The sequence below is a fragment of the Elgaria multicarinata genome, chromosome 8 (assembly GCF_023053635.1).
Source record: "Elgaria multicarinata webbii isolate HBS135686 ecotype San Diego chromosome 8, rElgMul1.1.pri, whole genome shotgun sequence".
Classification (NCBI taxonomy): domain Eukaryota; kingdom Metazoa; phylum Chordata; class Lepidosauria; order Squamata; family Anguidae; genus Elgaria; species Elgaria multicarinata.
The window spans coordinates 2,624,926-2,643,537 of NC_086178.1; the positions used below are offsets into that span (position 1 = coordinate 2,624,926).

Here is an 18,612-nt window from a genome sequence, read left to right on the forward strand (position 1 = left end):
GCTGAGGAATCTCCCGTGAGAGCTTCCTCCCCCACTGGTACGGGCTGGCTGGTGTCTGGCGCTGCGTCTTCGCGATCTGAATCTGATTCTGATTGATTACCTGAAACACCTTCTCCCGAAACAGGGGCAGTAGGGTTAGACATGACAGATGGTATTTTTTTCCCAGTCAGGAAAAATACACTTTTTGCCCCCTCCCACCCAGGTTAAAGTGTGACGATGCAGATTGGGGGATCGGGGAGGGGGGAAGGTGCACTTACACACTTTTGAATATGAACTCAAGTTCAGGAAATAGCAAGGAATTCTTAAGAATTGTGTTCCCACTTGCATTTGCATTTGGGAGTCAGGAACAAAACACGTTGCATGGTTTGCAAAACAGGAACAAAATTCCTGTACATCCCTAATTGTGTGTGTGTGTGTGCTGGGGGGGGGAGAGTTAATATTTCTCCGATTGCACAGTTTTTTATTGATACCCCAAACCATATTACCACCGAAAACAACTGCTCAGCTTGGCTGTGGAGTTGGGCCGCCCATCCATCCGTCCGTCCGTCGTCTCAACCACACACAAGAATCCTTGGTGGCTCCTGCATGACCACAGGGAACATTCTACAGACCCACAGCAACGCTGACGGCTATTTCAGGCAACGCTGGTTTCTTCCTCCGAATTCCCAATGCGTGCGTGTGCGCGCGCACACACACACACACACACACACAAACACGCCGTAGTAGAAACATGCAGCCAAGACTTAAGATGGTTTATTTTGGCTGGGCTGCAAAATGTCCATTAGCTGGGGTCAGGGAGGTGGGTTCAGCCTCCCCTAGGATTCTGGGATGAGCATTTCAGAATGCAGCCCATCTGTTTTCTGAAAGGGCCAGAGGGAAACGGAAAACCCCAAATCTCTTACATGAGAACTCATTCCACCTCCAAAGGTTATTGCTGCTGCTGCTGCTGCCACCGCCTCTGGAGTTTGGCTGCATTTCCAAGCTCTTTTGGCACAAAGCCGGGTTTTGGGGAAAGGCTGACGTCATTTTTTTTCCAGGCCTCTGATGTGCTGATTTAGCAGGCTTGTTAGGCAATCCATGAAAGCCAAATGGCCTCGCCTCTACTTACCTGAGTTAGTTGTTGTTGGGTTTTCTGTAGCTTTTTAAAAACAACCGCCACACTTTTTGTAATGATGCTGTGCCTGATTTCCTGGACATAAATCAGAGTTTTCAGGTAAGCCTGTGATTTAGTCTGTGGAAGCCTGTGGAAGCCTGGTCCCCTCGCAGTCTGACTCCTCATGAAGGAAGTGAATCTGGAGCACCAGAGGCTCAGGGTGGCTGAAACACTTAACAGAATCCAGTGGTACAGGTTTTCCTGGATTACGCCGTTTTCTGCTTGGTGGAGGAGGGGGGGTTGAAATTGCAAGTTGGAATACTCACTCATTGAAATAACCCCCCTGCACATGCAAAGCTATCCTTATCCCTGGGAGAAAAGGTTTAGTCCAAACTCATCTTTGACATGGGCATGTTTAGCCTGGAGAAGAGAGGATTGAGGGGAGACATGATAGCGCTCTTCAAATACTGGAAAGGTTGTCACACAGGAGGGCCAGGATCTCTTCTCGATCCTCCCAGAGTGCAGGACACGGAATAAGGGGCTCAAGTTAAAGGAAGCCAGATTCCAGCTGGACATCAGGAAAAACTTCCTGACTGTTAGAGCAGTACGACAATGGAACCAGTTACCTAGGGAGGTTGTGGGCTCTCCCATACTAGAGTCATTCAAGAGGCAGCTGGACAACCATCTGTCAGGGATGCTTTAGGGTGGATTCCTGCATTGAGCAGGGGGTTGGACTCGATGGCCTTGTAGGCCCCTTCCAACTCTGCTATTCTATGATTCTATGATTCTCTTTTTTTTATGCACAGAGAAAATGTACTGGTGTGTGTGTTTTCAGACAAGCAAGCACCCCACCCCCAAAGACAATCACATGTAGCCTAAAATGGAACTGTCCTATGAAAAGGCTTTGACATTTGATGATTTAAACCTGGTCGCCCTTTCTCTCTCTCTCTCTCTCTCTCTCTCTCTCTCTCTCTCTCTCTCTCTCACACACACACACACACACACACACACACACGGTAACACACTAGCAACCAATATTGTCATGACCACACATAGCGTAATTTGCTTGCTTTTTGAAGAAGAGGCTATAGCTCATCCTTCTCCAACTTCGTGCCTCCAAGTTGTGTTGGAATACAATTCCCACCACCCCCAGCCAGAGTGCAGTCCAACACATCTGGCTGGTCCAGGAACACTGGAGCCTCATGGGCAAATATCCCCATGGGTCACCACCAGGGAGAACTTATGAAAGATGGTTCCTTTCCATCTCCCTCCTCTCTTTCTAGGGGGTCCTCTCCTCTTCAGCAACGTGAAGTTTGTCTATAACTCAGAGCAGCTCAACGGGACTCAGCGCGTGCTGTTGGACAATGTGATGTCAGAGGAGGAGTGCCGGGAACTGCACCGGGTTGCCAACGTGAGTAGCTGGTGACTCACAAGTTGCCCAAGAGAACAGTGCAGGCATCGGGATGAGGGTAATTCCTACTGTCCTGACTTCCAGAGGGGCAGCCAAGTTAGTGTAGGGCAGCAAAGACAACAGAGAGCCCTCCGGAACCTTAAAGGCCAAGGACTGAGAGACTGAAAGAACTGGGCATGTTTAGCCTGGAGAAGAGAAGATTGAGGGGAGACATGAGAGCACTCTTCAAATACTTGAAAGGTTGTCACACAGAGGAGGGCCAGGATCTTTTCTCGATCATCCCAGAGTCCAGGACACGGAATAACGGGCTCAAGTTAAAGGAAGCCAGATTCCAGCTGGACATCAGGAAAAACTTCCTGACTGTTAGAGCGGTACGACAATGGAACCAGTTACCTAGGGAGGTTGTGGGCTCTCCCACACTAGAGGCCTTCAAGAGGCAGCTGGACAAGCATCTGTCAGGGATGCTTTAGGGTGGATTCCTGCATTGAGCAGGGGGTTGGACTTGATGGCCTTGTGGGCCCCTTCCAACTCTGCTTTTCTAAGATTCTATGACTGATCCAGGGTGTTTGCAGCTTGAGCTGCAGCAGACTAACAAGGCGGCCGACCTGGGAACAGTTCCATTTTAGGAGATTCCTATTTGGACCCCCTGACATTCTCACTGCTCATAGTAGGCTAAGATCCACTGATTTTCCATTCGGCTCCAAGCAGGAATAGTCTTTGCCCTGCCTTTAGCATGGAGTTAAAGTGAAGCGGCCCTTTCTTCATCAGCTGCCTTGGCAGCTCAGATCTCAGGTCTGGCAACGGTTTGGGAAAATTATCCTACCGAAATAAGTTGTGAGGATTACTTGTTTCCAGACTGAGGTTCTGTGACCACTCAGGTGATCTTGCCCTCATTTGCAAGCTCATGGCATGAATGCATTCCGGCACTGCTTAATTTAGGCTAATGTTGCCCCTTCACATGAAGAATTCAGGATCTGATGTCTCCTCTTTGCCCTTAAGCTGTGAGTGACCAAGGCCTGGCAGCTGAGGCAACAGTGCATGAATCTGTCCATTTTGCTTTCTTCAGCTTTTGCTTTCTTACAACTTCATCCTGTCCCATTTCTGCATCAGTTTGCAGATCCTCTGATAAAACATCCGCACAAAAATCTGTGCACAATTTCCCCCCAAAATATGCATTTTTGCAAGTGATTTCATAGACTTTTTTTCTATGCAATTTTCTGTAATGTACACTTTTTTCTTCTTTTTTCTTTTTTTTGGAGTGGAGAACTCCATTACAAAATTTGGAGAAGTCCACAAACTGAAGGGTAACATCCCAGTCCATGTATTCGTTTAGAGAGGGCGAATTAGGTAGGTTCACATTAAAATGCGAACCAAATTTCACTCCCCTGCCCCCAGCCAAAGGCAGTCAGAGGGGCTGCAAGCCAAAGAAAACTCGTTGGCCCAGTTTAACCATGGTCACTAAGGCAAAAAGCCTCAGTTAAAGCTGTGGTTTAAAGTGTCTTCTGAACACAGTCTGGCTTCTTGGCTTAACCATCGTGGTTAAAGCCATGGTCTAAGGTGTCTTCTGAACGGGCCCATTCTCTGGCAAGAGGCATCACCCAGCAAGTAAAGGCATTGATGGAGGCTGCAGTGAGAATTTCCAGATAGCGAAGTTTGTTGCAATAATAATAATAACAACAACAACAACAACACAACAACAACAATGACAGAGTCTTGTGGCATCTTCAAAACTAGCAGATTTATCATGGCAGACACATTTGTGGACAAGAGCCGACTTTATGAAATGCCAGGTGGTGGCAGAGACAGATGCATTCATGGGTCTGGAGGGGGAACACTGTAACAGTGAAAAGGGCAAGAAATGCAACGGGGTGATCTGTTGATGTCATTTACACCGAACCAAATGTGTACAAGATACTGATAGAGCAGCCTGCCCCAACAGCAGTCACTGCCTGCCTGTGACAAAACCGTCGGTCTTCCAAGCTTATTCAGAGAGGGAGAAGAATCTCCCGGTTCCAGTTTAGTCCAAATGGAATAGAACCGAATTTGCTAGCACTGAGAAGCCAACCATCAGGAGAGATGAAGGAGAGTGCAGAACCATTAAGCCAGTGCTGAAGAGATATTGGGCACCACCAGTAGCCCGTCATGCAGGTAGTCTGCAGCTATGTGCTCCATACACCTTCCTCAGTGCCAGTGGAGGCTGGTGGAGCTGTGAATCCATTCTAGGTTTCAGTCAAAACGGGTTTTACTCGATGGCATTGAGCAGGGGGTTGGACTCGATGGCCTTGTAGGCCCTTTCCAACTCTGCTATTCTATGATTCTAAGGTATCTGTGGTGCTGAACCCAATCCCCCAAATGGGTTCAGTATCTTGGGTAGCTCCTTTAGAGTTCTGGCTTCTAGCTTCTGCCATCTTAACTTGCCATGAATGCCTCCTTGTCCATTATGGTTAGCCATGCCCAGCCATAGCAGCCGTTTTATGGTCGCACCCCCAAGAGTTTCTCCGATTTCTAGGTGTGCCCATGGGCCCCAAAGGTTGCCCACCCCCTGCCTTAGCTAGGCACAAGACTAAAAATAAAGCCTGGCCTACAAAACCACACTGGAAAGAACAGCAGCGCTGCTCTTCTGCAGCGCCCTTCACTTCAGCTGGGTTTGTGTTGAGAAACATCAGCTTCTTTAAAGGCACACATTCATACAGGGAGGGAAAAAAAACACCTCCTGCCACTGCTGGCTGGGAATTGCTGGGAGCTGTAGGACTTTCTTCCTATATGAAGACGCATAGGGTTGCATCCTCAGTGTCCTACTTTCAGTTCTAGAGGTGGAAAGCCGGCTGTTGAGTCGTCGGGAGTCCTCCTTAACTGTGGCCCGTTGTCCTTCTCTTCCAGGGTATTCTGTTGGCTGGAGATGGCTACAGGGGGAAGATGTCACCTCACACCCCCAATGAGAGGTTCGAAGGGGCCACCGTCCTCAAAGCCCTCAAGGTGTGCCGTTTACTGGACAGCTGGTTGTCGGGTTTCTTCTCGTCTTCCCCCGTCTCTCTGCATTCCTGTTTTTGCGCTTTTGATCTGATCTCATTGCCGTGTTGTTCAGCAGGGATGAGGGAGGAATCTCTCGGCTGGGTGGGGGGGGGGTAAGGAGCTTTATCACACGTACCTGCTTCCCTCGGATTATCCCCATAGCACTTCGCTTTCGCGGTTGTTGTTGTTTAGCTACCGGGCGACAGCAATCCTTTGCATACCAGGAAGCGAGTTTAAGCGGGGAAATGTAAAAAAATCATAAAAAATAAATGGATGACCCAATCCAATTCAAATTTGGTATGCTTAAAGCTCTCCCTAATATCTATTACTTTGCCAATTTTGGTGTCTTTATCTTTAAAGCTTACGCAGATGTAAGCATTTGTTTAAAATCCTGCTCCTGCGCCCCAGCGGCGGCTTGGAAGAGACGCTCAAAAAGTAGGGGCTAAATACGGCGACTCTTTTGGCTTTATTGCACAATTAAGGCAGGATGCATGGGGGTACTTCACAATCAAAGCAGACTATAAGGTGGAAAACTTCTGGGTCCTTTGCATGCAATTTGCAGTGATTGCACAGTATAACGCTGGTGTGATAAAGCTCTAAGGTCTTCGCTAGTCCTACCTGAAAGTCCGGTTGGGAGGAGGGGCGAGCCCGCACTGCAGCTAGTGCAGGCTGTCGCCCCAGTCTATACATCAGATGCGACGGGGTAAAGGAAAGCCCTGTTACGTCTGCCACTTTTTATTTTTAAAGGGCCGGGTGCGCAGAAGTGCACAAGTGCCAAAGTTACGTTGTTGGTTTTTTTAAAAAAATAGAGGTTTCCCTGCTCCCCCCTGGCTCCGATCTCCCCCTCCTGGCTGCGATCTCCCCCCGGCTGCGATCTTCCCCACTGGCCGTGATCTCTCCCCCTGCCCTGTGCGCGGCTTCTCCTGGCTATGCGCTAGTAAGCCACGTAGCCAGGAAAAGCCGCGGAATGGGTTAGACATTCCATGGTCCCAGGCTCAGGCTGGGACTGCAGAAATACCGGGCTACAAGTGGAGCCCATTGCTCCGGGCCAAGGGAGGGTTGACCCCTGCCTAAACCCGAGATCCCCTGTGCATCAGCTGGACGCACAGGGGCGATCCTGGGTATCAGTCCAGGCTAACCCCTCGTCTAGCAAAGCCCTAAGTCTGCCAAGCTTTTAGCAGCTCACCTCTCTCTCACACACACACACACACCGGACTCCAGTTCGCTTGTCCATGAGGTGGCCCAACTCGATTCGTATTGTGTTGGGCTCGCTTGCAGGTCTTTGCAGAGGGCAAGAGGTCTGTAAAAAAAGGCCATTTCATAGAATCATAGAATAGCGGAGTTATTCACTTACACAACTTCCAGCCATAATTTGTGCAAGTAATGCAAAGTCCTGCGAAAAATAGCATCACCTCTGCATCTTATGGCCTCAGCTTGCACAAATGACATTTTTTTACAGGGGGGGAAAAAAACCCTGCAAACCCTCCTCCACCCCCGCATCGGCTAGCTCACTAACACAAGCCAAGCCCGGAGGCTTTGGGAGAACCAGCGAGGAATTAATGGGCCGGATTCCCCCACAACAACCATCCCTCTTGTTCAGTGGGGGTGAGGTGGGGAGGGAGGTTCACATGTCAGGGTAGCTAAGCTCTAGAGGGCCCGCTTACAGCATTAAGAACCGAAGCAGAGCTGTGCTGGATCAGGCCAACAGCCACAGATGCCCCACTGAGAAGCCCACAAGTAGGATATGAGCACAACAGTGTCCTTCTCCTCATATTCCTGGTACTGAGAGGCACACTAGTGGGCGCATGTAGCTAGTCCTCATTTGTAGCTTTCATGAATAGCTGGGAACAAGGAGGACCTGCAACAGAGTGGGGCACCTTTTCCTCCGTTGTAAGCAGAATATGCCCTTGTTCAGGGGACCAGCAGACGTTCCTTCCCTAGCCGGTCTCCCGCTCTTGCCCTCCCTACACCGTGTCCCATTTTCATTTCTAGTGGTCTCGCTACATTCCAAGCCTATTGAACACACTCCCTTACGTTGCCCCCCCTCCTGCTTCTCAGTGCCCCCCCCCCCCGGCCCCTTGGCTACAAGCCAGGCAACGCTCACCTGCTGAGTTTGCTATTAGAAGGAGCACTCTTCAGTCCTTCCTATCCAGCGCCGTGGCAGAAGCGCAACGTCTTCTTGAAGGCTGGGGGCGGCAGGGTCAAAATAACAACAACAACAACAACAATAATAATACATTTCTTACCTGCCTCTCCGATTGGATCAAGGCGGGGAATAACAGCAAGCATAAAATACATAAAATACTGATTAAAAACATAGCATACACTGTTAAAAGCATCCTAAAAGTATCCTAAAATTCCCCTGGATAGGCCTGCCAGGAGAGATCAGTCTTGATAGCTTTCTTGAATGCTAACAGACTACTAAGTTAATGATTCTCCTCCGGCAGGCCATTCCACAGTCTGGGAGCAGCAGAAGAGAAGGTCCTCTGGGTAACAGTTGTCAGCCTAGCCTTTGCTGACTGAAGTAGATTCTTCCAAGAGGACCTGAGTGTGTGGGGCGGACTGTACGGGAGAAGGCGATCCCGCAGGTAGCCTGGACCCAAACCATGCAGGGCTTATTTAAAGGTGATAAACAACACTTTATACTTTGCTCGGAAACTAATTGGCAGCCGGTATAGCGATTTGAAAGCTGGTGTAATGTGGTCCCCCCTAGGTGTATCAGTGACCAGCCTGGCTGCCCTATTTTGAACTAGTTGAAGTTTCCAGACTAGGCACAAAGGTAGCCCTATGTAGAGCGTATTGCAGAAGTCGAGACCTCAAGTTACCAGCACGTGCACGGCCGTCTTTAGGTCTTCTAAGTCTAGGAAGGGGCGCAGCTGGCGTATCAGCCAAAGCTGATAGGAGGCATTCCTGGCTGTCGCATCTATCTGGGCTGTCATTTGGGAACAATGCAATCGTAACCGTGCGGTTTGCCTGCAGTTCGGCTACGAGGGGCGAGTTCCTCTGAAGGGCGCCCGCCTCTTTTACGACATCAGCGAGAAAGCCCGCAAGATTGTCGAGTCCTACTTCCTGCTCAACTCCACCCTCTACTTCTCCTACACACACCTGGTGTGCCGGACGGCTCTGTCAGGTAAGGCGGGGCTGAGAGGGGACTGCCGGAGCTGACGCTCTCTTCGCAGCCTCTGGAGGTCCTTGCGGGACTAGCGCCCGCCCGCCCCGAATCCATCATCAGAGCAACACACCCAGGGATTTCAGGGAGCAAAAAAATAGGGGGTGGGCACCAGAATGAGCCCTGGAGATGGGAAGTTCCTTTATTTTGACCCCAACGCAAAATGTGCCATGGGGTGCCCCCCTCACACACACACGCACACGTTACTCCCGCAAATTGAGTAGCAGGTAGCCCCATGAGAATGTCTGGCTCTGGCACTCTCTCTGCCTCCAGGCGTGTGTCAGCCTTTAAGGCGCCACAAGGGTCTTTGTGGGTTACGTTGTAAGAGACGACCCTCAGCTGAAAGTTGTCTTCCTCTGTAGGCCAGCAGGAGCGGAGGAATGACCTGAGCCACCCCATCCATGCGGACAATTGCCTGCTGGACCCCGAAGCCAACGAGTGTTGGAAAGAGCCCCCTGCTTACACCTTCCGAGATTACAGGTAGGTCTGGGCACCCGCGTCCTAGGAGGCCCTGGAGGGCCCGCTCACCTGGAAATCCCCTGTGGCTGCTGCTGCAGCATCTCGTCTCTGGATCCATGCTTGCCCCAGCACCGGCAGTTCCATCCTTGGAATGGGTGCTGAGCTGGGCCAGATTCTTGCAATGGTCCGTGCTTGTTGTGAAAGGCGCCATTTCAGAGGTACAGAAATGTTTGGAGGGAAAACCTAGAACTTTCCCTCTGTATTGCTGCTGCTACTTCTTCTTCCTCCTCCTCCTCTTCCTCCCCCTCTCCTTCTTCTTCCCCCTCCTCCTCCTCCTCCTTCTCTCCCTCCTCCTCCTTCTCTCCTTCCTCCTCCTCCTTCTCTTCTCCTCCTCCTCCCTCCTCCTCCTCTTCCTCCTCCTCTTCTCCTCCTCCTCCTCCTCTTCTTCCTCCTCCTCCTCTTCTTCCTCCTCCTCTTCTTCTCCTCTTCCTCCTTCTCCTCCTCCTCTTCCTCCTCCTCTTCCTCCTCCTCCTTCTCTTCCTCCTCTTCTTCTTCCTCTTCCTCCTCCTCCTCCTCCTCCTCCTCTTCTTCTCCTCCTCCTCTTTTTCTCCTTCCTCCTCCTCCTCCTTTTTCTTCTTCTTTCACCTGTCTGGGGGTGGGGCAGAGAACTACTTCTGTGGCCAAGGCCAGTGGTGTGCATTCTTTAAAAAAATGTGTATTGGGTTGCACATCCTTAGGCAAAAGGGCCCAGATTCTTCAGCCACCTCTTTCCCCCTTAAGAACCCCTTCATGCCAGAATTAAAACAGACACGTTCTGTTAATGCACCACTACATTTACCAGGGTGAAACTCAAAACGACTCAACCTCACTTGGTAGCTCTGACCTTGTTCTTCTAGCCATGGCAAGGAACTTGGTTGGCGTTGTTTTCAGGGGCCCGTTGTGTCAGGCCCTGTCATAAGTATAGAAATAATCTAAAAGTCACCAGAACACACAGTGGAAATCAACTGAGCTCTCCCATCCCCATAGAAACGGCAGCGTAGAAGGACATGAGGTAATGGGGCTATTGCCCCATTTCGCCATCAGCAGCTTCTGGAGTGCCAGGATAAACCACTCCATCGGCCCGCCGTGACAGCTGATGGCAAAGAATTCAGCCTGGCCATGGAAAAGGCTCTTCCCTAATTGGGAAAAGTTGATGTTGCCAAGTCCCTTGCAGGCCACAAATTGGCCTTCGTTGCAAACCATGAAATGTTCGCAAGCAAATCCCTTTTGCCAAAGCAACAAAATTTGGGAAATCCATAGTCATCGTTATGGTGACCCCATAAGGTACGTCTGCATCGCTGTCCTACTGACCCCGTATGTATGTGGGGAGGGGGGGGGAAGCAGGGGAGTCCCCCACTCAATTCATGGAAGGAGCAAAATTTGAACTCGGTGCTTCCTCATTTCCTGCTCAGTCTCTTAGGTTGCTTTGTTAAGTGCAATTTTCTTGGAGTGAATCTGGTGCACGTCATGGCACTTTCTCCAGAGTAAGCCTGTGTTGGATGAGGCCGCTCTGTCAGGCCCTGTGAGTAACCTGTTCCTGCCTCTTCTGGTCTTAGTGCTCTCCTGTACATGAACAGTGATTTTGAAGGTGGCGAATTCATCTTCACCGAGATGGATGCCAAGACAGTTACGGTGAGCAGCCCGATTTCCTGATTTGAGCCAGTTAACCTGTACAGGGAGTTGGTTAGACTGTTAGAGCAGTACGACAATGGAACCAGTGACCTAGGGAGGTGGTGGGCTCTCCCACCATAGAGGCCTTCAAGAGGCAGCTGGACAACCCTCTGTCAGGGATGCTTTAGGGTGGATTCCTGCATTGAGCAGGGGGTTGGACTCGATGGCCTTGTAGGCCCCTTCCAACTCTGCTATTCGATGATTCTATTCTAATATGTTTAATTATTCCCCAGTCCGGGTGCCTTGCCCATCATAACAAAAGTGCCCAGACTGAATGAGCAATTGTGTCAAGTCCACTTTCATTCAGTGCATTAAATTTTCCACAACTGTTTGTTCTGCCCTGTTTCCGCTGAAATTTGCAGATTTTGACTGTAAAGGTCCACACAAAAATGTGTACATTTTTTGTGCATGTTTCTCCTAATATCTGCATTTTGTGCACTTTTTCAACAATATGCATTCCTCCTCATAGCACATAGCGATTTTGTGTGCATTTTCTGATATCTGACCCTGTTCAGATGATACGCCACGGTGGTTAAGCATTTTGAGCTAAACATTATGGCTTAGGGTGTCATAGAATCATAAAATCATAGAATAGCAGAGTTGGAAGGGGCCTACAAGGCCATCGAGTCCAACCCCCTGCTCAAGGCAAGAATCCCCCTTAAAGCATCCCTGACAGATGGTTGTCCAGCTGCCTCTTGAAGGCCTCTAGTGTGGGAGAGCCCACAACCTCCCTAGGGAACTGGTTCCATTGTTGTACTGCTCTGTCAGGAAGTTTTTCCTGATGTCCAGCCGGAATCTGACTTCCTGTAACTTGAGCCCATTATTCCATTTCCTGCACTTTGGGAGGATTGAGAAGTGATCCTGGCCCTCCTCTGTGTGACAACCTTTTAAGTATTTGAAGAGTGCTCTCATGTCTCCCCTCAATCTTCTCTTCTCCAGGCTAAACATGCCCAGTTCTTTCAGTCTCTCTTCATAGGGCTTTGTTTCCAGACCCCTGATCATCCTGGTTGCCCTCCTCTGAACACGCTTCAGCTTGTCTGCCTCCTTCTTGAATTGTGAACCATTCCTATCCACGGTGGCTACATAACCATGGTTTATAGCTTCGGCTGTTGGGCGGTATAGAAATGCAATAAATAAATAATAAATTAATAAATAAAAACGCTCACTAAACATTTGCTCCTAAAGGGTTAGTGGCCCAACCATGGCTAAGTGTGTTGTCTGAACAGGCCCTATACATTTTGTGCACATTTCCCCCTAATATACATATTCTTCATGTGCTTTTTAAAAAATCCATGAACTTCCTTGCAATGTTCAGAAAAGTGCAGATTTTGGAACGTGACTGTGTGCAGTTCCATGGAGATATTCTGAGGAGGGTGAGCCTGGGGAAATCCTCACCATCCCTGGCCCAAACCGCTGGAGTGTTCAGCCTGGTAGACGAAGTTTCCAGATTTGGGCCCTGAGTTCTCCTGCAGAGATTGCTGGAAAGTGCCTTATCAAGAATATCACCTACCTCTTTGGAAAGGTTACCGGAGCTCAATGATCCAGCTTGATAAACTATTCAAACAGGAGAGGAATGTGATGGTTTGGAAAATCCTCCTAGTAAGTGGAGCCAAAGCGGAGAACTTTTAAGAAGAACTTTTCAGCTGAACATCAGCAACGCTAATGGAGAGGAATTCTCCAGCCTTTTCCTCCCACCTGCTGGCCATGTCTGGAAATAACACCTTATTAGTATAGAAAAGTCTTTTCCAAACTAGTGCGCTAGAGATCATAGAATCATAGAATAGCAGAGTTGGAAGGGGCCTACAAGGCCATCGAGTCCAACCCCCTGCTCAATGCAGGAATCCACCCTAAAGCATCCCTGACAGATGGTTGTCCAGCTGCCTCTTGAAGGCCTCGAGTGTGGGAGAGCCCACCACCTCCCTAGGTAACTGATTCCACCGTCGTACTGCTCTAACAGTCAGGAAGTTTTTCCTGATGTCCAGCTGGAATCTGGCTTCCTTTAACTTGAGCCCATTATTCCGTGTCCTGCACTCTGGGAGGATCGAGAAGAGATCCTGGCCCTCCTCTGTGTGACAACCTTTTAAGTATTTGAAGAGTGCTCTCATGTCTCCCCTCAATCTTCTCTTCTCCAGGCTAAACCTGCCCAGTTCTTTCAGTCTCTCCTCATAGGGCTTTGTTTCCAGACCCCTGAACATCCTGGTTGCCCTCCTCTGAAGGAGGGCACTCCCCTGAAGTGTTATATCCTGCTTGGTGTAGATGTGTCACGGGCCCCAACAGTTGTCAGTGCACTTCAGTACCACTATAAAGCAGTCGTGTAGATCCTGCAGTGCACTTCAATACCGCGGTCATGTGGCTCCTGCCTTTTGTATACCGCTTTCATATCGCTTTCATAGTGGAATATCCTGCTTGGTGTAGATGAGCCCTCAGTGTCATCCAGTGAAACTGGCAGGATATTTCGGACAAGCAAAAGAAAATAAATCATCACACAAAGATGTTCTTTGCTTATGGAATTTGCACCCCAAATCGTGGTGGTTTTAGAGGGGGGGGGGATTAGACAAATGTCTGGAGGAGGGGGCATCCCAGCTCCATATGCAACGGAAGACTACCTCTGAATATGCTGGGAGAAAGACAACATGGTTTTTTCCCCCCATATATTTGCATTTATGTTCTTCTTGTGGACTTCCGAAAACAGCCTCCCACCATCGGACATAGAAATACAAGGAGGGTTTCTTTGCGCACTGTGGTGTGAAACTATGGAATTAGCTACCACAGGAGATGGTGATGTCTGCCAACTTGGAGGGTGTTAAAAGGGAATTAGACAATTTACGGAGGAGAATTTATGGAGGAGGCTGAGGGGAGATGTGATAGAGGTGTACAAAATGATGCATGGTGTGGAGAATGTGGACAGGGAGACATTTTTCTCCCTCTCTCAAAATACTCGAACCCAACGGGGTCATCCCATGAAGCTGATGGGTGGGAAATCCAGAACAAATAAGAGGAAGTCCTTCTTCACACAGCGCATAGTTAAATTATGGAACTCACTACCATGAGATGTAGTGATGGCCACCCATTTGGATGGCTTTAAAAGGGGGTTGGATAAATTCCTGGAGGCAAAGGCTATCCATGGCTACTAGCCCTGAGGGTTGTGTGCTATCTCCAGTATTCAAGGCAGTAAGCCTGTGTGCATCCGTTGCTGGGGAACATGGGTGGGAAGTTGCTGTTGCACCATGACCTTCTTGTTGGTTGGCCACTGTGTGAACAGAGTGCTGGACTAGACGGACCCTTGGTCTGATCCAGCATGGCACGTCTTATGTTCTTAATGGCTACTAGCCCTGATTGGCGCATATATATATATATATATATATATATATATATATATATATGATATCCCATATCGAAGAGTTGATGAGGAACTTATCTGTGTGTGGGGTGGTGGAGAGGTGGGTGCTATTCACCTCTTGTTCTTCTTGTGGGCTTTTCAAAGACAACTGGTTGGCTACTGTGGACTCATCTCCTCCTCCTCCACCCTCCTATAATTATTATTAATATCTTTTATTTATTTATTTATTTATTTATTTCAAAAACAGGCTTCAATAAAACCCAAATGTGGGCGCATGGTCAGCTTTTCATCTGGCGGGGAAAACCCTCACGGCGTGAAGGCGGTCACCCAAGGCCAGCGTTGTGCAGTTGCCCTATGGTTCACTCTCAACCCGCTTTACCGGGAAGTGGTGAGTTTTATCGCCTGACCTCCTCCGTCTTGATATTTCAGAGCCCATTTTGGAAGACCGTCTTACCAAGGCAGCCTTTAAGTGCTCCTCTCTCTCTCTCTCTATTGATCGTTTATCTGCTCCTGGTTGTTTGCTTTTCCAATGCACTAATTAGGGAGGTACGCGGGTTTTGCTCCTGCTGGTAAATCTTGCAAATACATGCCATTCATAACCCTGAACGCTAGTAGGAACACAATCCTCAAGAGATTTTTGCAGTTTCCTGAAGGTGTGTTCCCATTCAAAATGAGCCTATGGGGAGAAATACACATTTTTGATTAAGAAAGATGTGCATTTTAAAAAATGTGCATTTTTTTAAATTGGGAAAACATGCACACGTTTTAAAATGCATTTTTTTCCTGATGTGAAATGTGCATTTTCCCCAATCAAAAAACAAACGGCCGGAAAACCAGACTCTCACATTTGGGAACACAAGCAAAGCCAAACAAACTTCAAAGAAGAATTCAGGGAGTCTCAATAAAGCTCAAACGTTGCCTGTTTGTCCATCGCTAGCTCTGATATCTACCTGACAGTTAGGATTGAATTTTGTTTGTATTGCAAACTGCATGCCACTTTCGGGGCATTTGTATAGAATCATAGAATAGCAGAGTTGGAAGGGACCTACAAGGCCATCGAGTCCAACCCCCTGCTCAATGCAGGAATCCACCCTAAAGCATCCCTGACAGACGGTTGTCCAGCTGCCTCTTGAAGGCCTCTAGTGTGGGAGAGCCCACCACCTCCCTAGGGAACTGATTCCATTGTCGTACTGCTCTAACAGTCAGGAAGTTTTTCCTGATGTCCAGCTGGAATCTGGCTTCCTGTAACTTGAGCCCGTTATTCCGTGTTCTGCACTCTGGGAGGATCGAGAAGAGATCCTGGCCCTCCTCTGTGTGATAACCTTTCAAGTATTTGAAGAGTGCTCTCATGTCTCCCCTCCATCGTCTCTTCTCCAGGCTAAACATGCCCAGTTCTTTCAGTCTCTCCTCATAGGGCTTTGTTTCCAGACCCCTGATCATCCTGGTTGCCCTCCTCTGAACACGCTCCAGCTTGACTGCGTCCTTCTTGAATATATATATATGCCCCAAAGTAGCATCTATCCATTTTACCAATGAATGAATGAATGAATGAGGACAGGTCTGGATAAATAGTTCTGCATGTAGCAAAAGCGTTCCTGGACTGTACCACTTCATTATGTTGTAAAATTGTTTCTGGAGGACACAAAAAAATCATTCATGGACCTGCTAGGCTGGGACCCTCTGCTGGAGTCTCAGCCTTGATCAGATATTCTAGCCTCCAGGTGAGGAGGAGAGAGGAAAACACACACACACACACACACACACACACACACACACACACACACACACACACACCTCTGATTGGATCCCCGTTCCCTGGCCCCACTGCTGTCCAGATTTTTGGGATGGGGGAGGTCTTTCGAGGAAGCCTGTTCCAGGGGCACCGCAAGCAAATTAGAACCCTGCATTTTTTGAGCACGCTTGGACAGACAGGACAGTGAGGACTGAAACACCGCAACAGGGCGGTAAGTTGGGTATGCGTGTGGATTTTTTAAAAAATGGGAGAAATTGGTACAGTGAACCGCCACCCACAGGCTGAAGAGGTCTTGCCCAGGAACAGTTTTAGCTTGTGATGAATTATGTGTTTAGCCTAAAATGAAAAGTAAATGGTTTAAGCTACAGGAAGGTGGAGTTTTTAAGCAGCTTGGGAGCCCTCCTTAATAGAACTCTCCAGTTATAATGGAATAGGTTGTCTGGGGTCGCTACAGCATTTACTTTTCCAGAAAAAATAATCTGTTGCAGAGATTTTGCCATGGCTGAAAATCTCTATGTTATTAGAGTCAAGAGACCCTAAAAGGGCTGGATTTTTGTTTTTTTATGTCCCAAACGTTTCCCATTTCTATTTAGGTATGAACAATGCAGTGTTAGGGTAATGCTTTTGACCAACAAAACCTCTCCTAAAAGTTTGAGAGGCATCACGAAATGACAGGAGCTCAGTGTGCAACTGCAAAACTGCCTTAATATATTTTAGAGAAAGCATCGCTTAGAGTAGAGCGGTACTGCCGCCTTGTGGTAAAGCTGGGGAATTCACTAGGACAATGCCCCCGAATGTATCCCATACTTCTCTTCTGAAAGAAAATACGGAAGTAGCTGTAATGGGTTGGACCAACTCTAATTGATGGAAGCATATGCAAGCTTTTGAGTCACACAGAGCTCTTTGACAAACTGCATGGAAGAGTTTTAAGTTTAACCCTCAGCTCTATAAAAAGATGTATGCTACACTCATACTACACAGAGGAGGGCCAGGATCTCTTCTCAATCCTTCCAGAGTGCAGGACATGGAATAACGGGCTCAAGTTAAAGGAAGCCAGATTCCGGCTGGACATCAGGAAAAATTTCCTGACTGTTAGAGCAGTACGACAATGGAATCAGTGACCTAGGGAGGTGGTGGGCTCTCCCACACTAGAGGCCTTCAAGAGGCAGCTGGACAACCATCTGTCAGGGATGCTTTAGGGTGGATTCCTGCATTGAGCAGGGGGTTGGACTCGACAGCCTTGTAGGCCCTTTCCAACTCTGCTATTCTACGATTCTATGATTCTACATAAATAGTGGCCTAATCGCTGTCAGTCTCAACAAGACAGTCATATACCTGCCTGAATCCGTTAGCATTATTGTTTTAGCAGACAACCTACAGGTCTGGTCTGAAAACCCATTTATAATGCCCAATGCACTTATATTTCTCCAGATAAGTTGCAAAAATCCTTCCAATGTTTCTTCTGCCTTAAAGAAGCGTTGGAAATATTTTTCTCTTCTGTTTTGGGACAATTAACTAGCTAGCCATGCGTTGCTGGCCAGGCCAAACCCTGCAAATAAGAACTTGGCCACATCAAGAAGTGTCTGAGGCCGCCACCCCCCACCCCCACCCCTGTTCCACATCCTCCCCACTCTTCGGTGCTCATTGCTTCCCTTTCGCCTTTCCTCCAGGAGCGAATCCAAGCGGACGAGGTCGTCGCAGCCTTAGACCAGGAGCGCCTCGGACCCCACGAACTCAGCATCAACCCCAAGGATGAGCTATGATCCAGGCCAAGGACACGCAAATTAAAACGTTTATTTAATATTTGTTTTAAATCTTATCAGAACCCTTTATTTTTGTACAAAGCCTCGGTATAAATTAATGGACGGGTCTCACGGAAACGAACGATGGAGGGGTTCCCTTGCAGCCCCCTCCTCCTCCTGCCACGTTAGGCACGGCTCACCCCCTGCTCCCGCACGTGACTCAAGCGTGAATCTCCTGCTGGTCCTTCGAGGTCGTCATTTCTGGGCGCCCGATCTAAGCTGTAGCTCACTTATAGCCATAACTGAGCAGTTCCAGGAGCAACCTAGAGGCCTGTATTTCCCCCAAGCTGCCTCCTTCGTCTTGGAACACCATGCCTGTGATCTCAGGTTTAGTGGGGCTGGTGGTGCATTTTTGCTAGCGAGGACAGCTCTTTTTCGCAAATGCATTGCTTGCTCTGACGCGTGCCAGGTCTGAGCCCCCTGGCATGGAAGCTCAATCACCCGTAGCTTCTGTCCCAGTCTTGCTCTGCAGTATAGGCCTTCATTGCACTAGCAGCAAGAGAAACCTCTTTCAGTCTTTTCGTTCGCGCATGCAAATTCATCCCTTTGAATCGCTTGCAGCAGGATGTGAGATCAACCTTCTCGACATCCAGAATTTTTCTCCCTTTGGGTTTCTTTGTCCCTGGTGAAGAAGGAGGATTTGGCTCTGAACGTCAGAGCAGCTGTGCTGGGTCAGGCAGAAGACCTGACCCAGTACACTGTCCCCACCCGTTGTCAGCCCTAAGTCCTGCGGAAGTGCATAAGAACGGCAACTTTCATAGGGCAGTGGCCATTTTTTGCACGCAGAAGCCCCCAGGTTCCGTCTCCGGTGTCTCCAGTTAAAAGCATCAAGCATGGGTGATGGGGAAGCCCCTTCCCTCCCA

The 18,612-nt window shown here is 48.7% G+C and overlaps 1 protein-coding gene across 1 annotated transcript in view; it reads left to right on the forward strand.

The window, feature by feature from the left end:
- Positions 1–17,754, forward strand: part of P3H2 (prolyl 3-hydroxylase 2) — a 141,977-nt gene extending 124,223 nt beyond the window's left edge. Inside the window, exons 9-15 of the mRNA XM_063131751.1 lie at positions 2,377–2,504; positions 5,385–5,480; positions 8,496–8,646; positions 9,048–9,165; positions 10,740–10,815; positions 14,442–14,582; positions 17,618–17,754. Coding sequence (XP_062987821.1) covers positions 2,377–2,504; positions 5,385–5,480; positions 8,496–8,646; positions 9,048–9,165; positions 10,740–10,815; positions 14,442–14,582; positions 17,618–17,710 — 803 coding nt within the window. The 3' untranslated portion in view covers positions 17,711–17,754. The remainder of the gene's footprint in view (positions 1–2,376; positions 2,505–5,384; positions 5,481–8,495; positions 8,647–9,047; positions 9,166–10,739; positions 10,816–14,441; positions 14,583–17,617) is intronic.
- Positions 17,755–18,612: the final 858 nt, after the last annotated feature.